The sequence below is a fragment of the Vipera ursinii genome, assembly GCF_947247035.1.
Source record: "Vipera ursinii genome assembly, chromosome: 5".
NCBI lineage: Eukaryota > Metazoa > Chordata > Lepidosauria > Squamata > Viperidae > Vipera > Vipera ursinii.
Genome location: NC_139518.1, coordinates 16,401,713 through 16,420,689, shown reverse-complemented (window position 1 = coordinate 16,420,689; position 18,977 = coordinate 16,401,713). Strand labels below are relative to the sequence as shown.

Sequence of the window (18,977 nt, the reverse complement as noted above, 5' to 3'; positions counted from 1 at the left end):
CTCACGTGCAAAGTTCCATTTGTGCAAGCATGCATCCACTTGTGCGAATGGAGCCGTGTGTGCTTGCACGCACAGCTGCCACTGACATAGAACCATCCGTTCCTTCTTCTCCCCTCCCCCCCTTGGTTGCAGACTGACGTATACACAGGTTCTTCCTTTGCCATTAAAATGACATTCGGAGACACATCTCCTTTAAAAGAAAAAGAAAATTGGCAGTTTTACTTGGGGATTTAATTAGAAAATAGCCCATTATACACATTATTGAACGTTCCTATTATACGGTACAAAAATAAGATTTTTCCAGATATGCCCAATGAAACACACACAACTCAGCCTTAGACAAAAAATAATAATCTCTCAGAATAGCCATTTAATGACACTTTTAAAATATATCTCAGAGATGACAGGAGATTTAAACTAGCATACAAGATCTGTTTGGTAATAAATTAATGCATGCTCATAAATAGTTGATCGTGTATATACTCTGTTCATTCAAGGAACATGATGCTCTATTTAAAAGTTCTTTATTCTTCAGCTTCAGACCCTTCATCATCATGACTGATCTGGAAATAACGCAGCTCATAGGTCTCCTTGTCGGATGCGACCACTCGCAACCAGTCACGGAGATTGTGCTTCTTGAGGTACTTCTTTGTGAGATATTTAAGGTACCTTTAACCATATGGAGAAAGTGATTTAGGTACAATACTTCATTTGAGAATCTACTAATTAGAAAGCAAAAAAAAGCAGACAAAAATTTTGAGAAAGTAACCTTAGCAGTTATCTGTCGAGTTCACTCTAATTTAATCAAGCCAAACAGGAAGACTGTGAAACTGAATTCAACTGTAAACTCATTTCAAGATATCAAAAATACACTCCAGCCCTTATTTACTTTAAACCTTGCAAGAGTGTTGTGGGATGGTTGGGAATGATACGAAGAACTTCCAAACTGCAATGCTATGTGCATAATTCCTCCCTACACTCCTCTTCCAACAAAAGAACAAGACCCAGTAGTAAGGATCTTATGTAGAAATATATCAGGTAAAATGGCAAGTCCAATTGTTACAGGGTCTTTCCATTAAACTTGCCATCTAATGCAATATATTTTGCAATATATTTAAAATTAATGATAATGCAAGGAGCTAAAGAAAAGTTGCAATACAACATTAAAGAAAACCAACCTTTTTGAGAACTGCTTTTCTGAAGTTACTGTGATTTTATTTTTAAAGCGTTCAATGTGAACTACATTTCCCAGGTTTCCTGTTTTTCCATTGACTTTAATTCTCTCATTCAGGAACTGTTCCTAATAAAAACAAAAGACAACACTAGGGAATGGTGCCCTAGGTGTGGGTCTAGGGAAGGAACCCTAGCCAGCCAACATTTGTTATTTACACTCACTGAAAATAATTATACCATACAAGCACCTCCCCATGAAGCATCTTTTATTAAAATTAATCCTACCCAAGAAACTTAACATAATACATGCTATTTCCATATGCAAGATTTCTGATACCAAATTATACAGCTATGCAATATATGTGTGAAAAAGCCCTAATAAGCAGGCATATACATACAGGGAGTGCAGAATTATTAGGCAAATGAGTATTTTGACCACATCATCCTCTTTATGCATGTTGTCTTACTCCAAGCTGTATAGGCTCGAAAGCCTACTACCAATTAAGCATATTAGGTGATGTGCATCTCTGTAATGAGAAGGGGTGTGGTCTAATGACATCAACACCCTGTATCAGGTGTGCATAATTATTAGGCAACTTCCTTTCCTTTGGCAAAATGGGTCAAAAGAAGGACTTGACAGGCTCAGAAAAGTCAAAAATAGTGAGATATCTTGCAGAGGGATGCAGCACTCTTAAAATTGCAAAGCTTCTGAAGCGTGATCATCGAACAATCAAGCGTTTCATTCAAAATAGTCAACAGGGTCACAAGAAGCGTGTGGAGAAACCAAGGCGCAAAATAACTGCCCATGAACTGAGAAAAGTCAAGCGTGCAGCTGCCAAGATGCCACTTGCCACCAGTTTGGCCATATTTCAGAGCTGCAACATCACTGGAGTGCCCAAAAGCACAAGGTGTGCAATACTCAGAGACATGGCCAAGGTAAGAAAGGCTGAAAGACGACCACCACTGAACAAGACACACAAGCTGAAACCTCAAGACTGGGCCAAGAAATATCTCAAGACTGATTTTTCTAAGGTTTTATGGACTGATGAAATGAGAGTGAGTCTTGATGGGCCAGATGGATGGGCCCGTGGCTGGATTGGTAAAGGGCAGAGAGCTCCAGTCCGACTCAGACGCCAGCAAGGTGGAGGTGGAGTACTGGTTTGGGCTGGTATCATCAAAGATGAGCTTGTGGGGCCTTTTCGGGTTGAGGATGGAGTCAAGCTCAACTCCCAGTCCTACTGCCAGTTTCTGGAAGACACCTTCTTCAAGCAGTGGTACAGGAAGAAGTCTGCATCCTTCAAGAAAAACATGATTTTCATGCAGGACAATGCTCCATCACACGCGTCTAAGTACTTCACAGCGTGGCTGGCAAGAAAGGGTATAAAAGCAGGAAATCTAATGACATGGCCTCCTTGTTCACCTGATCTGAACCCCATTGAGAACCTGTGGTCCATCATCAAATGTGAGATTTACAAGGAGGGAAAACAGTACACCTCTCTGAACAGTGTCTGGGAGGCTGTGGTTGCTGCTGCACGCAATGTTGATGGTGAACAGATCAAAACACTGACAGAATCCATGGATGGCAGGCGTTTGAGTGTCCTTGCAAAGAAAGGTGGCTATATTGGTCACTGATTTGTTTTTGTTATGTTTTTGAATGTCAGAAATGTATATTTGTGAATGTTGAGATGTTATATTGGTTTCACTGGTAAAAATAAATAATTGAAATGGGTATATATTTGTTTTTTGTTAAGTTGCCTAATAATTATGCACAGTAATAGTCACCTGCACACACAGATATCCCCCTAAAATAGCTATAACTAAAAACAAACTAAAAACTACTTCCAAAAATATTCAGCTTTGATATTAATGAGTTTTTTGGGTTCATTGAGAACATGGTTGTTGTTCAATAATAAAATTAATCCTCAAAAATACAACTTGCCTAATAATTCTGCACTCCCTGTAGAATGAAGGCTACTGCTAAGTTTGTAAGCTGCCCTGAGTCTTCGGAGAAGGGCGGGATATAAATGGAATTTAAATAAATAAATAAATAAATAAATAAATAAATAAATAAATAAATAAATAAATAAATAAATAAATAAATAAATAAATATCTGGTGGCTAAAGGACTAAACTAGATGAAAAATATATTTAATAACACAGAATTAAACTTAATTATCTTTTCAGGGAAAGATTTCTCACAGCCAAAATTGTTTTCCACATTTGTTTGGCTGAAATTAAATATGCCTAATTTCTCTCTCTTAAAAGAAACTGCAACCATGAAAATTGTCCACCTTCCTGAACACTTAAGCTTCACTACTACTCTACTATATATATAGCTCTTTAGATACGTAAGAATTAAGAACTACTTACAAAGTTTCCAGAGTCAAATATGCCATCTTCCACAGGATGGGTGAGATCAAGGTTATATTTGCAAGCTGTTTTTTTCAGCTTGTCTTTTTGCTGAAAGAAACCCGAACACATCCCTTAAGTTAGAACCTATTTTTATCTCGACAATTTCAAGGCCTAAATATTCTGTAAGAGGGCCTTTCCTAATCTGGAATCCTGCCATGGGCTGGATTGAGATGCACTGAAAACCAACACACAATGGATTGATCACAGGTTTTTATTTAATCTCTATCCACAGCTGGCTGGGCAATTCTGGGAATCAAAGCCCATCCACTGCAAGGGGACTGAAATTGAGAAACACTGATCTACAGGATCATTGGGATACCTCTCCCCCCCCCAAAGCAACCATCATTAATCCAGATACTTATTTCATCACTGCCTTGGCTACTGCCCCTCCGTTCCCTCCTCCCCAAGAAGGCCTAAGGCACGGGTCTTCAAACTTATGACTTGTGGACTTCAACTCCCAGAATTCCTCAGACAGGCATGCTGGCTGAGGAATTCTGGGAGTTGAAGTCCACAAGTCATAAGAGGGCCACGTTTGAAGACCCCTGGCCTAAGGAAAGCCCTTCGCAAGGCAACCCACGCAGGAACAGGCTGAACCGTCCACTCTTTGCCAGTGCAGCCTCCCTCTCGGAGCAGCTTCTCCCCAACTCTCAACGAGAGCACGAAGGACCGAGGCCACAGCCACCCCGCAAGGTTTCGAGGTCGGCCCCCTTCCCTTGAAACAACCCGCGCCGCCTCGCCCTGTCAACGACCGCTCACCGGCGCCATAGCGGCCAAACCTTCGGATTTCGGAAAGAGCGAGCGCTCAGCACGGCCCCTTCTTTTATACCCACCCGCCTGTGACGCAATCTACGTAAGGCGTGCCGCACGCGCCCAAGGGAAGACTGTGGGCGCATCTAGAAAGCGCAGCTCCCTTTGATTCCGGTTGGGGCTTCCATGAGAAGCAAGGCATGCCGGGTAAGAGCTCTGTGCACACGTGTTGGGAGTGCAGTTTCCGGGGTTCTAAGATTACCAACCGGCGGCTGTTAATCGGCAAACTGGCGCTTCCCAAACATCTGCCTGACTTCAATTATTTCTTAACGCCACTCATTTGTTCTGTACAGAATGCTGTACAGAATGGTTTGAGCGTTTCCTACGACGACTGGTTCCCAGCTGAGCGCGAATGAGAAAATAACGTTTTGTGTCAAACAGAAGTGCAAAGACAGAAATGCACTACTGTTTTGTAATAAATATGCCAACAAGCTTTCTTTTTTTAAAAAAAAAAATTGAGAATTTAAAATAAGGGGTGCGCAACTCTTGGCGGAGAGGCGCCGCCAGCTCAGAATAGAGCCAGGAAAAAAACAAAACAAAACGGGAAGTAACAACCCCTTTACTCCAGGGGTCTTCAAACTTGGCCCTTTTATGACTTGTGGACTTCAACTCCCAGAATTCCTCAGCCAGGCATGCTGGCTGAGGAATTCTGGGAGTTGAAGTCCACAAATCATAAAAGGGCCAAGTTTGAAGACCCCTGCCTTTACTCCATTCGTGGGATTTAAATTTGCATTTCAATACCTCCAAAGTTTCGATTGGGGGAGCCGAGCACTCTGACATTCAACAGACAAATTAATTAGCAGCATTTTTGCAGTTTTAGCACTATGCCGCACTTACCCAGTTAAAGCAGGTTTGCTAAATTAATTTGAAAAGTCTCAGGAAACTTTCCATTCAGCTGCCTACTTTGGCACTTAAGGGAATGAGATATTTTAGATTTGGCCAAGGTGTACTGGTTGGACCAAGTCTAGAAGAACTATAATCCTGTGGCAATGAACCTAAAATATGATTAAGCTATCTTAGTATGAGATTCTGGTTAAAAAAAATTCCAATATCCAGGATACTGTTTTGTCTTGAGCCAAATTCACTCAACAGAAAAATTATGTGAAGCCATAGGATGAACCACTTAATGAGGTAATCAGCTAATTAATCAAATACATGATAATCAGAACTTCAGTTTGACGAGCCTTCCCTTTAAAAACTACACGTTAAAATTGGCAATCTGCTCATCGTTTGTAGGAGGCAATCATGCCCCATTCAAGAGATATTTTTACAGAACTCGGAAAAGTTTTACTGAAACTCATGAGGCTGGGAAGGGCTGAAAAAACATTGCCAAAGATTTTGGTCACCATCTGGACATGGTCAAACAGATAGGATACAAATGGAGAAATTGCTGTGTCAGTTACTCATCCTAGGAGTAGGCATCCACCAAAAATATTTTCAAGTGGAGACCAACAGGGCAAAATAAAAACACTATCCCCTTCAAGATATGTAGGCATATCAAAGCTCCCGGCAGTATTTTTTCTTAAACCGTAGGCATGGAGATCATTGATGTTAAATAAAAGAACTATAGCACAGAAGCATTTGCTGAAGCGCAAGGAAATGAAATAGTCTCCTCTCCAATTTGCTGGAGAAGACATGACTCTGGTGAACAGGAAATATAGAAGAGACAATAAAAATAGACTTTAAGTTTAAACTTTATTTTTTGTTACTGTGAGTCAAATAATTCAACCATTTTGTTAAAACAAGTCATTAAAAGCCAAGAACTCTTAAACATATGAATACTTCACTATTACAGAAATGCAGAAAAAGTACAAACCTTTCAAGTTTTGCTTTTAAAGTCAAGGGCACTCTTATATAATGGACTTTGCATACATTACTTGCCAGTAGGTATAATTGCATACTTATGGGAGCTTCCTATTGTGACAAATACAAAACCTCCCCCCATTTAATTTAAAACAATATGACTTTTAATGTAACAGTCACTGAATGTGAAAGCCCAGAATTCTACAAGTACAGTACCACAATCTATCTAAACACCACAAAGATCAATGACTCTAATTATACTGTGAAAACTTTTAATAGTAACAGACAAGAATCTTGCTGTTTACATAAAAAAAATTAACACAGCTTATTCCGTTAAAATTCCCAGATGTAGTCAGCATTCCAACATATAAAGCTTACTGTTGTCAAACATGTCACCTAACTTACAGGGTAGATGGATCACAATGTTTGACTCCTTTAATTCAATATACTAAATTTTACTTGTGTCCTAGGCATGCTATAAATTTATGCAATACAAAACCCTGTTACAACTTTTAAGCAGCTTTGTTAAAATAATCAACTTAAGCTCTTTCACATCTTCACAAGAGCAGCCCTGAGAAGAATACACTCAAGTCATGGCTCAACTAGCAGTGGTTTCGTTGCACACAGATGCAAGACAACAAAGACATCAAGAGGTAAATTGGGGTTTTAAGAAAAGAATCCCTAACATCTAAGGAAAAAAAAATCTGCAGTCCAATGAACAAAAGATAATGGACCCCAAGCAAATAGCTTAGATCACAACAAACTGACAACAGGACTATTTCAGACTTAATTTTGGCCCTCAGCTTATAAGATTTTGACCCTGCTCTTGAAAATTAAATGTGATTGGTTTCAGCTGAAAAGTAAAAAAAACAACAATCTAAACATGGATTCATAGAACATGATGGCCCTGAAATAGCTTAAAGAACCTGAAATATATAGCATTGTTTCAATAGCAAAGTTTATTGTAAACTTAGTGGGTTTGTAGACAATTAACCTCTACAAGAGAAATGGCTTTGCTATTAGCTTATTGGAAATACTGTAGTTTTACCGGTGTCCTACATAAGATCTACCTAATAGATGTTGTATTTCTTCCTGATCTAACCTTATGTAACTTGTGGTTTCAGACTGCTAGGAATTAATTTGAAGTTTAAGTACCACCTTCAGGAGTAGGTACTTCTGGTAATAAATTCCTAAAAGATGATACCACTAGGGAGATACTAGCAGGACTCCTTAAAATTATGACTTCAGTATTCTCAGCTGCTCAGGCACAATAGATAACTGTTAGACAAATGATCATCACAAATGATACTAGCGAATGGAAATCCACATTTCAAACTGTGACTTCCATTCCTATTATGGATATTGACAATACAGTATTAAGGAACACTCACATGATTAAACTTTTAACAATACGCTAGAATCCTTCAGCTTCCTAGTAGCCCTAGATCTTGAAACATGTAGTTATTTACCATTATAAGACTGTGCTTTTTTTCAAGTGTTTATTGCCAAATTAAGTTGTATTGTGCCCGTTCTGCATAGATACCTGCTTAGTTAAATCTAGAGCTTATAAAGATCCAGATGCAGTTTATTTTCCTTCTACTCTAGCTGTACCGCTTAAGGGCAATTCTACTAACTTAAGCTCAAAATCCTATTTGCTATTCCCCTCCCCCCAAAAAACTGCCAATGAACTAAGCATGTTTTAAGAATCTAGTCACTAGTTCAAGTTAGTCATTTACCAAAATGTAAGGCAAATTTAAGTAATTAGGTTTTCCCCAAATGCTAATCAAGCTGAAACATGATCTTGCAAGCAAAGATCATATGGATAATAGGTTGACTAGTAATCAGGCATTTGCCTAAGCAGTGTAACCAATCCTTCTCAAGTAGACTTTGAATCAGGTCAGTTCTAGTATAATCCAGAGGTTCATGTATTTGACAGAGTGCGCTATTGTAGTTCTTTATAAACTCTACAAGACAATCCATGGCTCAAATTCTGTTCAGTGACACAGGGTTGAAATTTAGCCTTCAGGCCATTGATACATGCAGGTTTGCCCCAATTCCTAAAAAAAAGTTTACTTCTGCCATAAACCTAAAAAGAGTTAAAAGCCAAATCAAATACTGTAACTCTTCAGGCATTGCCTTTTTTCAAAAACTGGAAGTGGCTGAACTCTACATTGAAAACAAAGGCCTCTAGTGAATCTTTTTCCTTTCTACCCTGCTCCAACATTTGTGCACTATTAACCAGAGTATGAAAGCATCCAGCGTTCTGGATGTTTACATCACAGGAAATTGTGACCAATTAAGAGCAAGCCAGCAAAACTACAGTTTGCTGCACACAGCCATCAGCACTGGCATTTTGATCACGTGAGTTCCATTGTCTCTAGCTCAGTTATGCTTCACAATTCAGTGCAAGCCACATTTTACCATGTTTAAGGTTTTAAAACAAAATTACTTTCGTTTCTTTAAAATGTAAGTAAACTCAAACTGAGTACTACCTTGGTATTGGCACTGCTGTACAGTCTCATTTGAGCAAAGCATACTACTTTTGAATACCTCATGATCTAAAATGACAGTTTTGACTGCCTTGCCATTCCTGTAAGCACTTGAATTTCAGCAATTTTAATATTGCCAAACTGCTTGCAACATCAGTCAGCACTATTTTCAAACAAAGACACGAGGTTGCTAGTGAAGGTTATAGCTTTGGTGATAATCAGAACTAAAATACAAGATTTGCAGTTGCTGGTACTTTAGCAACTGTTTAATCCAGGTGGTCCTATTTGCAAGGTTTTATGGCTACAGCACATTCTTCACTCATTGCAGACATGACTGACACCTACAGAAATGAAAAAAAGAATTTTGTTAGGTTCTACAATTCCATTATATTATCATATCATTTAATACATCTATGGTAGTTTGCTATGTTATTAGTCTTGAAATTACTATTCCTACAGCTAATTGTTGGGCAAATCATTGGTTTCCCATAAATATAAGAAAAGCTAGGACAGCGCACTAAGCAAAAATGTGGTTTATTTATTTATGGACTATTGTATATGAATCCAAGCAGAGGAGCTTAAAAATCAGGGTTTATGATTTTGTGGATGTGAATCCAGCTAATTTCGCTTTGTTCATTAACGGTGCATTGAAATGTTCTCTTAATCATGGATAATCAAAATAATGTGGAAAAACAACAATAATGTATTTTAAGCATTCCTAGCTATAGTTAAAATTCATGTTCATTGTTAAGCATAGAGCACACATTGGCAACCTGCACTTAGAACATGAGTGCAAAGACAGAAACACACCTAACTCAAACCTAACAATATTTTTGACATTTTAATCTGTGTAGTTTTTAATGTTTTAATTATTTTACTTGTTTTATAACTTGTAAACTGCCCAGAGTCACCTTGTGGGGAGATGAATGGCATAAAAATTTAACATATAAAAAATAAAAAATACACTTGGATTCTAGAAAGTACTTCCTTTGCTTTAGAGAGAGAAAAAAACTATTATTCATGAAGGAAAAGAAAAGGTATCAGAAACGCTCTTACAATAGTTGACATCACTATCAAGAGAGTTAAATGGGCTTCCTTACCTGGAAATCTTCCCCTGCATTGTATTTTCCTTCTATTTCTTTGCCTAATTCACCTTCTGGGACTTTCAGATCTTCCCGAACTTCTCCGCTTTCTGTCAGCAAAGAAAGGTAGCCATCCTGTATACAGATTAGCTGCAAGTATAAAACATTTTATTCAATTACATTCTTAATTAAAATGGGGATTAATTATAGAACCACCGCTTTGAAAATAAAACTTGTATGTTTTTCCTTTTTAAGAATGCCTATCCTGAAGTTATCAGAATGACCTGTGAAGTTAAAATATCCTCACAACATATTTTTCAATGTTGCCATTTCTCAAACCAATTTTTAAGCCCATATATTTTAAAGAACTAAAGTATGGTTTCAGAAAAGGGAAGACAAAAAGAATGTATTCTTTATTGTTCATTTTAAAAACTATTAATGTTAATTCAAACCAAGATTTATCCAAAGGTTTTGGATTTTTAGGAATCTTGGTACCATCTGGCAATATTCTAAGATGGATAATACCATTCCACAATTGGAGAATTTTGAAATATTCCACTTGTCCAAATAATACCAATCTGGCTGGAATAGGTGGTTTTGTACACATTTACAACAGATATAAAGGGAAATGTGGTAGTATTATACCATGGATAATGCAACATAATTTTATTATTCAATGGTAACTGGAGACTGGAAAGAAATGAAATACTTATAATCAGCTAGGACCCAGCAAGAGGAAAGCCATTTGATTACTATTACTACTTACTCACATGTACAGGTAGTCCTCGATTTACAATGATTCATTTAGTGACCATTCAAAATTACAATGGCACTGAAAAAAGTGACTTATGCCCATTTTCACGTTTAACCGTTGCAGCATCGCCATGGCAAGAAATGTTGTAAAACAGGATAAGAATCACTTAACAAATATCTCACTTAGCAACAGAAAATTTGGGCTCAATTATGGTCATGAGTTGAGGATTATCCATATATCCTTTCTAGAAACATAGGAATCATACAATCCAGAATATGGCAACAAATGTAATGAGACCTTTTAGGATCCTGTAATGACAGATAATTGATACTACACAATATTAAACTCTGAATAACCCCATTAAGAATAAACTGTTGCAAATCTAGGTATCCATGAATCAGTTTAAGCACCACAAAGTAACAACTGGTCAGCCTAAGTATATGGAGGTCCATCTCAATTTAGACCAGGTTCCCCAAGATGAGGCTTCCATTTTGTACACATCTAGACAGCAAGGTCCAAGGAAAGCCTAGATGCAGAGACATTTACCTGGTAATCATTCCTCTTGATATTTGGAACATCCATATTGTGAGTGGAAGGGCATATATCTTCATACTTTTTGCCAGTGAACACATCAATACCAACTAAATGAACCTATTTAGAAAACATTCATAATCATGTAATTAGGTTACCAAGAATATTGTATTTCACATTTTCTTATATTTATTCAGATCCTCCCACATAACATCTCTTTTAAAAAATTGAGGGGAAACAAACTAGCTATGAACATGTGTTTCAATACAGATTCTGCAGTATTATGAATATAAGTAACACTTGTAAAGACCTGTTTCATATCTAATGTTATCATTAATTAAAATGTCATAAACTTGATGTTTTGTACTATGCATATTTTAGATCTGTTTTCCCAAAAGCTCAAAAATATTAGCAGGTGTTTGCATTATACATAACAGTTGTGTTAAAGTTTTGCATATAAGATAATGCTTAAAGTTCATCAAGTATTTAAATGCAAATTCATTGCAGGACCTTAGGCAACACAATGGGAGGGTAAGTGGGGTAATTTATGAAGAAGCAAGTTCCCAAGGTTAATTTAAATGTCAACTATCCAACCCTTAGCTACAAACTATTCTGTTAAGGTGCAATCTATCAGAAGATTGCAAATTCCAAAGGTAACATTCATTCAAGTTACTTGAAACTGACTTGTAAAATTAGATTCATTAATTCAATCCAGGTATATTTCAAATCTTAAGACTAATTTGTAGAAAGAAAACATGCTACAAACTGGCATTTGGATTTCTTCCACCCCTTCACTTCTTGTGCAAACAAATTCTCCCCATCATTTATTGGCATGTAAGTTCAATTATTACAAAGCACAGAAAAGACCATGTTGACTAGCAATTCTGCAGGTTCTAGCCCCCAAACATTTAGAAAGTAACAGACCATGGAGAACTGGTTAAAAAAAAACAATATGCAGAATTAGAATATGATGCTTAAATTAGTCCAATGTGCCATTTTGGAATTCGTTCACTTTAAATAGGTTCTATTTGGAAAAACAAGATAGTATGCAATTTTATTTGATGAATTGCATCACAATACTAGTGCACCCAGCACCCAGGGTGGTCAGAGTCAATTTGTAAGGACAACCAACTACAAATGCAGTTTAAGCAAAAGTGAAATAGTGGCAAATTGTTAATATTCACAAGAGACTATTTGTGCATCAAAGCAGTAAAACAGGTAAATTATACTCTGGGATTACCTTGGCATGACCATGCTTGCCAGTTTTGGAAGTTGACATTTCCACAATCTTGCAGGGACGTCCCTTCAGCACCACAAATCCATTCTTACGGAGTGCAGAACATTGCATTGGGTAAGTGGCAGAAGCACCAGCATCTCCAGTGGTGAAGTCAACTTCATCAGCCATAGTACAAAATGAATTCTAGAAAATACTGCAATTTCCAAGAGACAGTTCTCAGCCTCTTCATAAAGATATTATTAAAATTACTACTAATGCTTTAACCTAATGCATTATCTACATAGTGTTCTGCACCAAAGGATAAGCAGGGTTTATTCCTCTCTCCTTATAGATGTTAGCTAGTATATAGTGTTTCACAAACTTTTTTGCTCAGTAGTATATTAGGTATACTATCCTCTATAAACATCCAATTCTTCACTATTTAGATAAGAGCTTAAATTAGAATTCTATACCTTTTAAATATGCATTATCTAGATGAGGGGGAAGAAAAGGGAAAGCTACAGAAAAACTTATGATTTCAAATCAGTGTGGAATTCCAATGGGGTACCAAAGAAGAGATGTGGTCACTGTTATATAATAGCTACGATAACAAAGCCTTCCAATGCTCGGTAACTATTAATTATAAGAGTGTCTGGCAACAATACAGTTTGAGGTATCTTTCAAAGCTGCTTTTTCAGATTATATCCTCTATGTAATTAAGAAACAAAACTATTTTGTCAGTTATTCACAGGCCACATTTGAAATGCTTGAGAAAAGTGGAGGGAAGGAAGCAGTTGGGACACTAATATACTAAACTTATTTCAATTAATAATGATGGCTAAATCAGACCAGATTACAATTACTGCAATGGTTTTATTGAAGTCTGGCCACAACACTAGTGTTGAATGCGTTGCGATTCAGTTCTGGTAGCTTAAACAGAGCTATTTGTCATTATAACTGTCACAAAGAAACCTGATTCATCACCCTACAGAAGCTACAAGGGTGTGTGCTCTGTGTACGTGCAAGAAAGGAAGGCAGCAGCTGCAGCCAGATGCAAAAGAGACTGCATTTTGGCAGCAATCATTCTTGCCTGCTCCTTCCACGTATGGCAAAACGCCTCCTTTTTTTTGGTGTCTTAATATCCAGACGAGCCTAAGCAGTTCCTAAAAGGAAGACCGAAACACTCTTGTTGGAAGACAATATTAAAAAATGCCAAGACCTAAGCAAGCCTTTTGCGTTAGGAGGAATTAAACCACCAAACCTGAAATTCTGGGAAGGCCAACAAGGTGTGATCACCGCCCTCAGGACAACTTGCAAATTTCTAACAGGCATTTTGGGCACACCCTACGCTGGAAAAAAATTCTTGAATTGCAGATCTTCAGCAAGAGGAATGAACTTCTCAATCCAAAGCTCCAAGGTGAAAAGTAGGCGCCCTTGCTCCGCATTTATGTACGAGTGTTTTAATGGATTGATGATGATGATGATGAATGGGACAGGGGAGGGGCGAAGAGGGGGAGACTGATAAAAATTTTATTTTTATCTTAATTTCTGTACTTATTATATGTTTTGTTGTTAGCCGCCCTGAGTCCTTCGGGAGATAGGGCGGGATATAAATCCCATAAATAAATAAATAAATAAATAAATAAATAAATAAATAAATAAATCTGCCTTTTCTATCGATTCCCAAGGCCGCAGGCTATCAAGAGCCCCAACTTAAAAGTGAAAGAGGTTTTTGAAAGCACGTGGTTGCAGCCTTGCCGGGTGAAAGGGGCGGACAAGGCGGAGGGTAGAGAAGGCCCCCGACCCCGTGGATATCCTGGAGAGCTTCCCCAGCAGGCGGAGTCGTTCCTCGCCAGCGATAATAATAATAATAATAAAGTTGGAAGGGACCTTGGAGGTCATCTAGTCCAACCCCCTGCTCAGGCAGGAAACCTTTCAGGCAAATGGCTGTCCAGTCTCTTTTTGCGAGCTACCTACCTGGGTGGAGCCGCGCCAAGCAGCTCGGGAGGAGAGCGTCGCGGGCGGGACTCGAGAGGCAGCTTCTCCGTTCCTTTCCCGGGCGAGAGAAAAAGAAGAGCCTCGGGAGGAGGAGGAGGAGAAGAATCTCTGGCCACTCGGTGCTGCTGCCGCCGCCGCCGCCGCTTCGCAGGCGCTACCCGAGCGAGGAAACCCGCCCTCCTCACCCGCAAGAAAGCCAGAGGGCCTCCGGGCTTCACTTTCCGCCCCCTTCATGGCTGGACTCCGAGCCGCCGGGAAGCGAAAAAAGGCCGCCAATGCGCGGCCGGCGGCCGAGAAGGGCCTCCGAGTTTCCCGCGCCCACCTCCCGCCAAAGGTCGGGCGGAAGACGGGAGCCGCCGCACGCGCTCGCCGTCCCGCTCGCGTCAGGCCACCAGCACTTACCTCATGCGGCGCAGCAAAAGACTGACGGAGCGTCGCAGCAACGCACATGCGCAGAGCAGCCGGAAAGGGAAGCGGGAAGGCGCGTGGGTGAGCGGGGAGACGAGCTTTTGCGACCAAGGGCGTGTGCGGCACGTTTCTTGCGCTATCCGGAAGCCCTCAGCTCTCTCTCTCTCTCCCACAAGCATCCTTCTCCGCCATTGGCTCCGTTTAATAATGGCCCCACCTTAGTGGGGGCCGCCCGCCGGGACCTCTTCCAGTTTCTCTCTCGCCTCTCTTTCGGAGGTTTCCTACCGAGTTTAATTATGCCTACCTCTGTTGTCGTCATCAGTCCGCGCCCACCTGCTTGAAACTAGCGCAGGGGTAGGCAACCTTGGCTCTTTTATGACTCGTGGACTTCAACTCCCAGAATTCCTGAGCCAGCACAGCTGGCTCAGGAATTCTGGGAGTTGAAGTCCACGAGTCATAAAAGATCCAAGGTTGCCTACCCCTGAACTAGCGTGTCATGCTTGTCAAAGCACGCGCTCCTTGTACGGAAAGCGGCTCGGCTGAAAGGGTTTCGGAGTTATAAATGGCGGGGCCTTCGCCTCGAGTCCGGATTGGTCGGATAAGCAGCGCGCGGGGTTTATGCCCTTGCGGGGGGGGGGGGGCTAATTGGAATAAGATAGGAGAGTTACGAAAGATTTTTTTTTTATCCCATTTATATCCCGCCCTTCTCTGAAGACTCAGGGCGGCTTACAATTTAAGCACAAACCAATGTGCTCAGCAATAATAATAAATAATAATAATAATAAACCTTTATTGTCAAAGTACATGTGTACATTGAGATTAGCTGAGCCTCCCCCCAACACACAGTGACAACAAACCCTCCATCCCACCACACCATGTGAGCCAACTACACCACACACTGGCCTCCCAAGTCAATTCTGCGTAAGATTATGTCCCATTTAAAAGCCTAACAGCCCACGGATAAAAGCTATTTTTCAGCCTGTTGGTATGGCTGGCTATATTCCTGTATCTCCTACCGGATGGTAGGAGAGTAAAGAGATACCGTCCAGGGTGTGAGTCATCTATGTATATGCCTGCTTATTAGGGCTTTCGCCCCCCCAGCGGCATTATTACAAAGTCAGCTTATTGCCCCCAACAATCTGGGTCCTCATTTTACCTACCTCGGAAGGATGGAAGGCTGAGTCAACCTTGAGCCTGGTGGGATGCGAACCTGCACTAATTGCAGGCAGCTGGTGTTACTTAAGGAGGCATTAGCCCACTGCTCCACCAAGGCTCCACTTAGTGGCACGGTGTCCCATTCCCCCCCCCCCCCCATTGCATACATTGTCACTGAAACTTCCTTGTGCTGCCGCTATTGGCTTTAGCAGCATGGTTGGGAGAAAAGCGTGGAGCAGCGGTTGGACTAGATGACCTCTCAAGTCCCTCGCACCTCCAGGTTCCTTTCCCTGTGATCAACACTCTTCGTAATTCCCCAAAGCAAGCAATACAATAATCCGTAGTACTAAGGCGTGCAGCTAAATGTACACTATACTATAGAATTGCTCATCAGGGCTCCGATTAGCTAATAACAAAAAGTGATGAAATCCTATTAAAGTCGGCAAGGGTGGTGGTAAAAGGACAAGACATAGAGCACCCTTTCTTCCAAAATCCTTGAACGGCCGGGTTGGATTTGTGGACTTGGAAGGAGGGATTTCGGGTCTAAATCCAAGCCTCTTATTGGTGTATGAAGGGGAAGATGGTCAAACTCTCACTACAGCATGGGTAGGCAACCTTGGTTCTTTTATGACTTATGGAGTTCAACTCCCAGAATTCCTGAGTTAGCTATGCTGACTCAGGAATTCTGGGAGTTGAAGTCCATGAGTCATAAAAGAACCAAGGTTGCCTACCCCTGCACTACAGGAAGGCTTTCACAAATGGGAAATTAAAATGAAGGCCCACTTCCCCCCCCTTTAGAATACCACTGTAATCTGGGAAGAAAAGGTTTAATTTTGTTTATTATTTAGAGATTTTTTTAATCCCACCCACCTTTATCGTTTTTATAAATAACTTGAGGCAATGAACACATCTAATATTCCTTCCTCCTATTTTCTGCATAACAATCCCATGAGGTGTGTTGGTCTGAGAGAGTAATTGGCCCAAAGTTACCCAGCCTGTTTTCACGCCTAAGGCGGGACTAGATATTAATAGATATTATGGTTTGTTGCACAGTCAGCCAGATGTTCAGACTGGATCTGGCATTTTTGTCTTCCCAAGGATGTGGGATAGGCAGATGTGGATGTTTGATGGAGTTAAATGTATTGTTGCAGGATGTAAGCCGTTCTCGGTAAAGCTGCCTTTTGCAATTGATTGATGGTGATTTTGTCAATGCTGTTGGAGTTCAAGTGGAGCGCCAAATGTTTTGGAATTACATTCAAGGCACCTATTACTATTGTTACTACCTTTGCATTTCTTTGCCACAGTCATTCTATTTCTATTTGCATTACTTTGTATGTTGTTATCTTCTTCATTTCTTTTTCTTCTACTGTCTCCAGGCACTGCTACGTCCACTATGTAGACTTTTTTTTTGTCTTTCTTAACAATTGTTAGGTTTGGGTTATTATGTGGGAGGTGCAGGCAGCATTCTATTTGTATGCTAAATTCCGAGATAAAATATATTAGAAGTATTACAAGGAATCCCAAAAGTTTTACAATGTCCAGAATCTTATTTCAGAAGAAAAATGAAATTTCAAAGCCAGGTTACCCTAATGGAGCTCCTCCCTGCTCTCTTCCAACTTGTTGGAAGCTCCTAAGAAAGCTAGCAAGCTAGTTACCAGTCTTTCTAATAAATTAGAAACAGAGTTGGAGGAAACCGTTTAGAGATTGAATCTGATTCATTGCTCAATGGAAGAATACAAATTAAAGCATTTCTAATGGTTTTCTGGTCTCATCTTAAATATAGATAATCCCCAGGTCACAAAGGCAATTGGGACTGCTGTCACTAGGTGATATGGTTGTGAAGCATAATGTCATCTGGCCAGATTGCTTGGTGATGACAATCCTGGCTGTCCCAGTTGCTACCATAACCCCAATACCTGGGATATTAGGATGCAGTGGGTAAGGAATACAGAAGTGCTGAGTGGGTGGATGGGGGTTAGGCCTGATGTAGGCTCTCAAAAGCAGGAATGCAGGGAGAAGGAGGGTGCCACACCACATGAGTGCAGAGAGAACAGGGCGGACTTACAGGAATGACTTAACAATTTTTCCTGCTGGCAAGAAAACTTGCAAATTGCAATCATGTGACCATGGGGTGCTGTAACTGTTCTGAGAGTTGATTGTCAAGGAACCAAATCACATCTTGTGATATCAGAACTTTGAGGACCTGTCATAAGGATCACTATTCAGTGTTGTTGCAACTTTGAGTGGTCACTGAACAAGTAGGTCAGTAAGGAAACACTACCCTGTACATTCAGTTATGGCACAACAGGCAGTAGTGACTTCACCTTGTTGTTAACAGATAACAATTTATTAAATGTATATGCCACTCGGCTGCCAGGAACTGTACATAAAATACATTTGTGCCCTCCAAATGTGTTGTTGGATTGCAATGCCCACTCTATCCAGCCATTATGGGTAGCAGTCTGTATAGTCTTAAATTTTGACTGCCATGTTTCTCTCTCTCCATCATTGTAATCATGCAAGAGATAATTATTAGACTCATTTCATGGATAATGATATCAATACAGTCCTTTTCTACTTGGAACTGTCATTGTCACTGAGAGTTATTCTTCAACATTCTTCAATACCTATTCTTGAAACGTTCAAGAAATTATGATCAAGCTTAATCAGTGCCTTTTCTTTGGAGCAATCTACAGGTAGTCCTCTATTTACGACTACAGTTGAACCCAAAATTTATGTTGCTAAATGAGAAATTTGTTAAGTGAGTTTTGCCCCATTTTATGATTTTTCTTGTCACATCGGTTAAGCGCACTTGTTAAATTAATATGATTGTTAAGTGAATCTGGCTTCCCCATTGACTTTGCTTGTCAGAAGGTAGCAGATCACATGACCCTGGGACACTGCACCTGCCATAAATGTGAGTCGCTTGCCAAGCGTCCGATTTTTATCACGTGACCATGGGGATGCTGCAACGGTGTGTAAAATGGTTTTTCGGTGCCATTGTAACTTTGCACGGTCACTAAATGAACTGTTGTAAGTCAAGGGCTACCTGTATTTAAAAATTACAGTAGCTTAACATAGAATTTCCTCTGAAGACCGTTTTCATTCCAGATCAGGAGTCTTTTTCAAAGTAGGTTCTCTTCAAATGA

At 40.0% G+C, this 18,977-nt stretch overlaps 2 protein-coding genes across 3 annotated transcripts; both read right to left on the bottom strand.

The window, feature by feature from the left end:
• Window positions 1-355: 355 nt before the first annotated feature.
• Window positions 356-4,406, bottom strand: RPL22L1 (ribosomal protein L22 like 1). Its single transcript, XM_083364949.1, has 4 exons — window positions 4,342-4,406; window positions 3,544-3,633; window positions 1,179-1,300; window positions 356-669 (listed from the first exon to the last, which is right to left on the bottom strand). The coding sequence occupies exons 1-4, from the start codon at window positions 4,348-4,350 to the stop codon at window positions 525-527; spliced, it is 366 nt and encodes a 121-aa protein (XP_083221075.1). The 5' UTR covers window positions 4,351-4,406; the 3' UTR covers window positions 356-524.
• A 1,662-nt stretch (window positions 4,407-6,068) lies between these two features.
• On the bottom strand, window positions 6,069-14,842 carry EIF5A2 (eukaryotic translation initiation factor 5A2). 2 transcript variants are annotated; one of them, XM_083363424.1, is made up of 5 exons: window positions 14,668-14,842; window positions 12,292-12,481; window positions 11,067-11,171; window positions 9,785-9,916; window positions 6,069-9,025 (listed from the first exon to the last, which is right to left on the bottom strand). In XM_083363424.1, exons 2-5 carry the CDS (start codon window positions 12,454-12,456, stop codon window positions 8,966-8,968), a joined length of 462 nt encoding a protein of 153 aa, XP_083219550.1. In that variant the 5' UTR covers window positions 12,457-12,481; window positions 14,668-14,842; the 3' UTR covers window positions 6,069-8,965. The 2 variants fall into 2 exon arrangements, with proteins under 2 accessions (XP_083219550.1, XP_083219549.1); XM_083363423.1 differs by lacking the exon at window positions 14,668-14,842 and adding an exon at window positions 14,245-14,661.
• Window positions 14,843-18,977: the final 4,135 nt, after the last annotated feature.

Bases quoted from the DNA above. Each gene is read 5' to 3' on its own strand.
- EIF5A2 (XM_083363424.1), bottom strand. From the start codon at position 12,456: ATGGCTGATGAAGTTGACTTCACCACTGGAGATGCTGGTGCTTCTGCC. The intron at 11,172-12,291 runs GTAATCCCAGAG...TTTTCTAAATAG, and splicing joins GCAAGCATGGTCATGCCAAG to GTTCATTTAGTTGGTATTGA. The intron at 9,026-9,784 runs GTAAGGAAGCCC...TCATTTCTGTAG, and splicing joins ATGCAGGGGAAGATTTCCAG to GTGTCAGTCATGTCTGCAAT.
- RPL22L1 (XM_083364949.1), bottom strand. The intron at 1,301-3,543 runs GTAAGTAGTTCT...TGTTTTTATTAG, and splicing joins TATTTGACTCTGGAAACTTT to GAACAGTTCCTGAATGAGAG. The intron at 670-1,178 runs GTTGGTTTTCTT...ATATGGTTAAAG, and splicing joins GAAAAGCAGTTCTCAAAAAG to GTACCTTAAATATCTCACAA.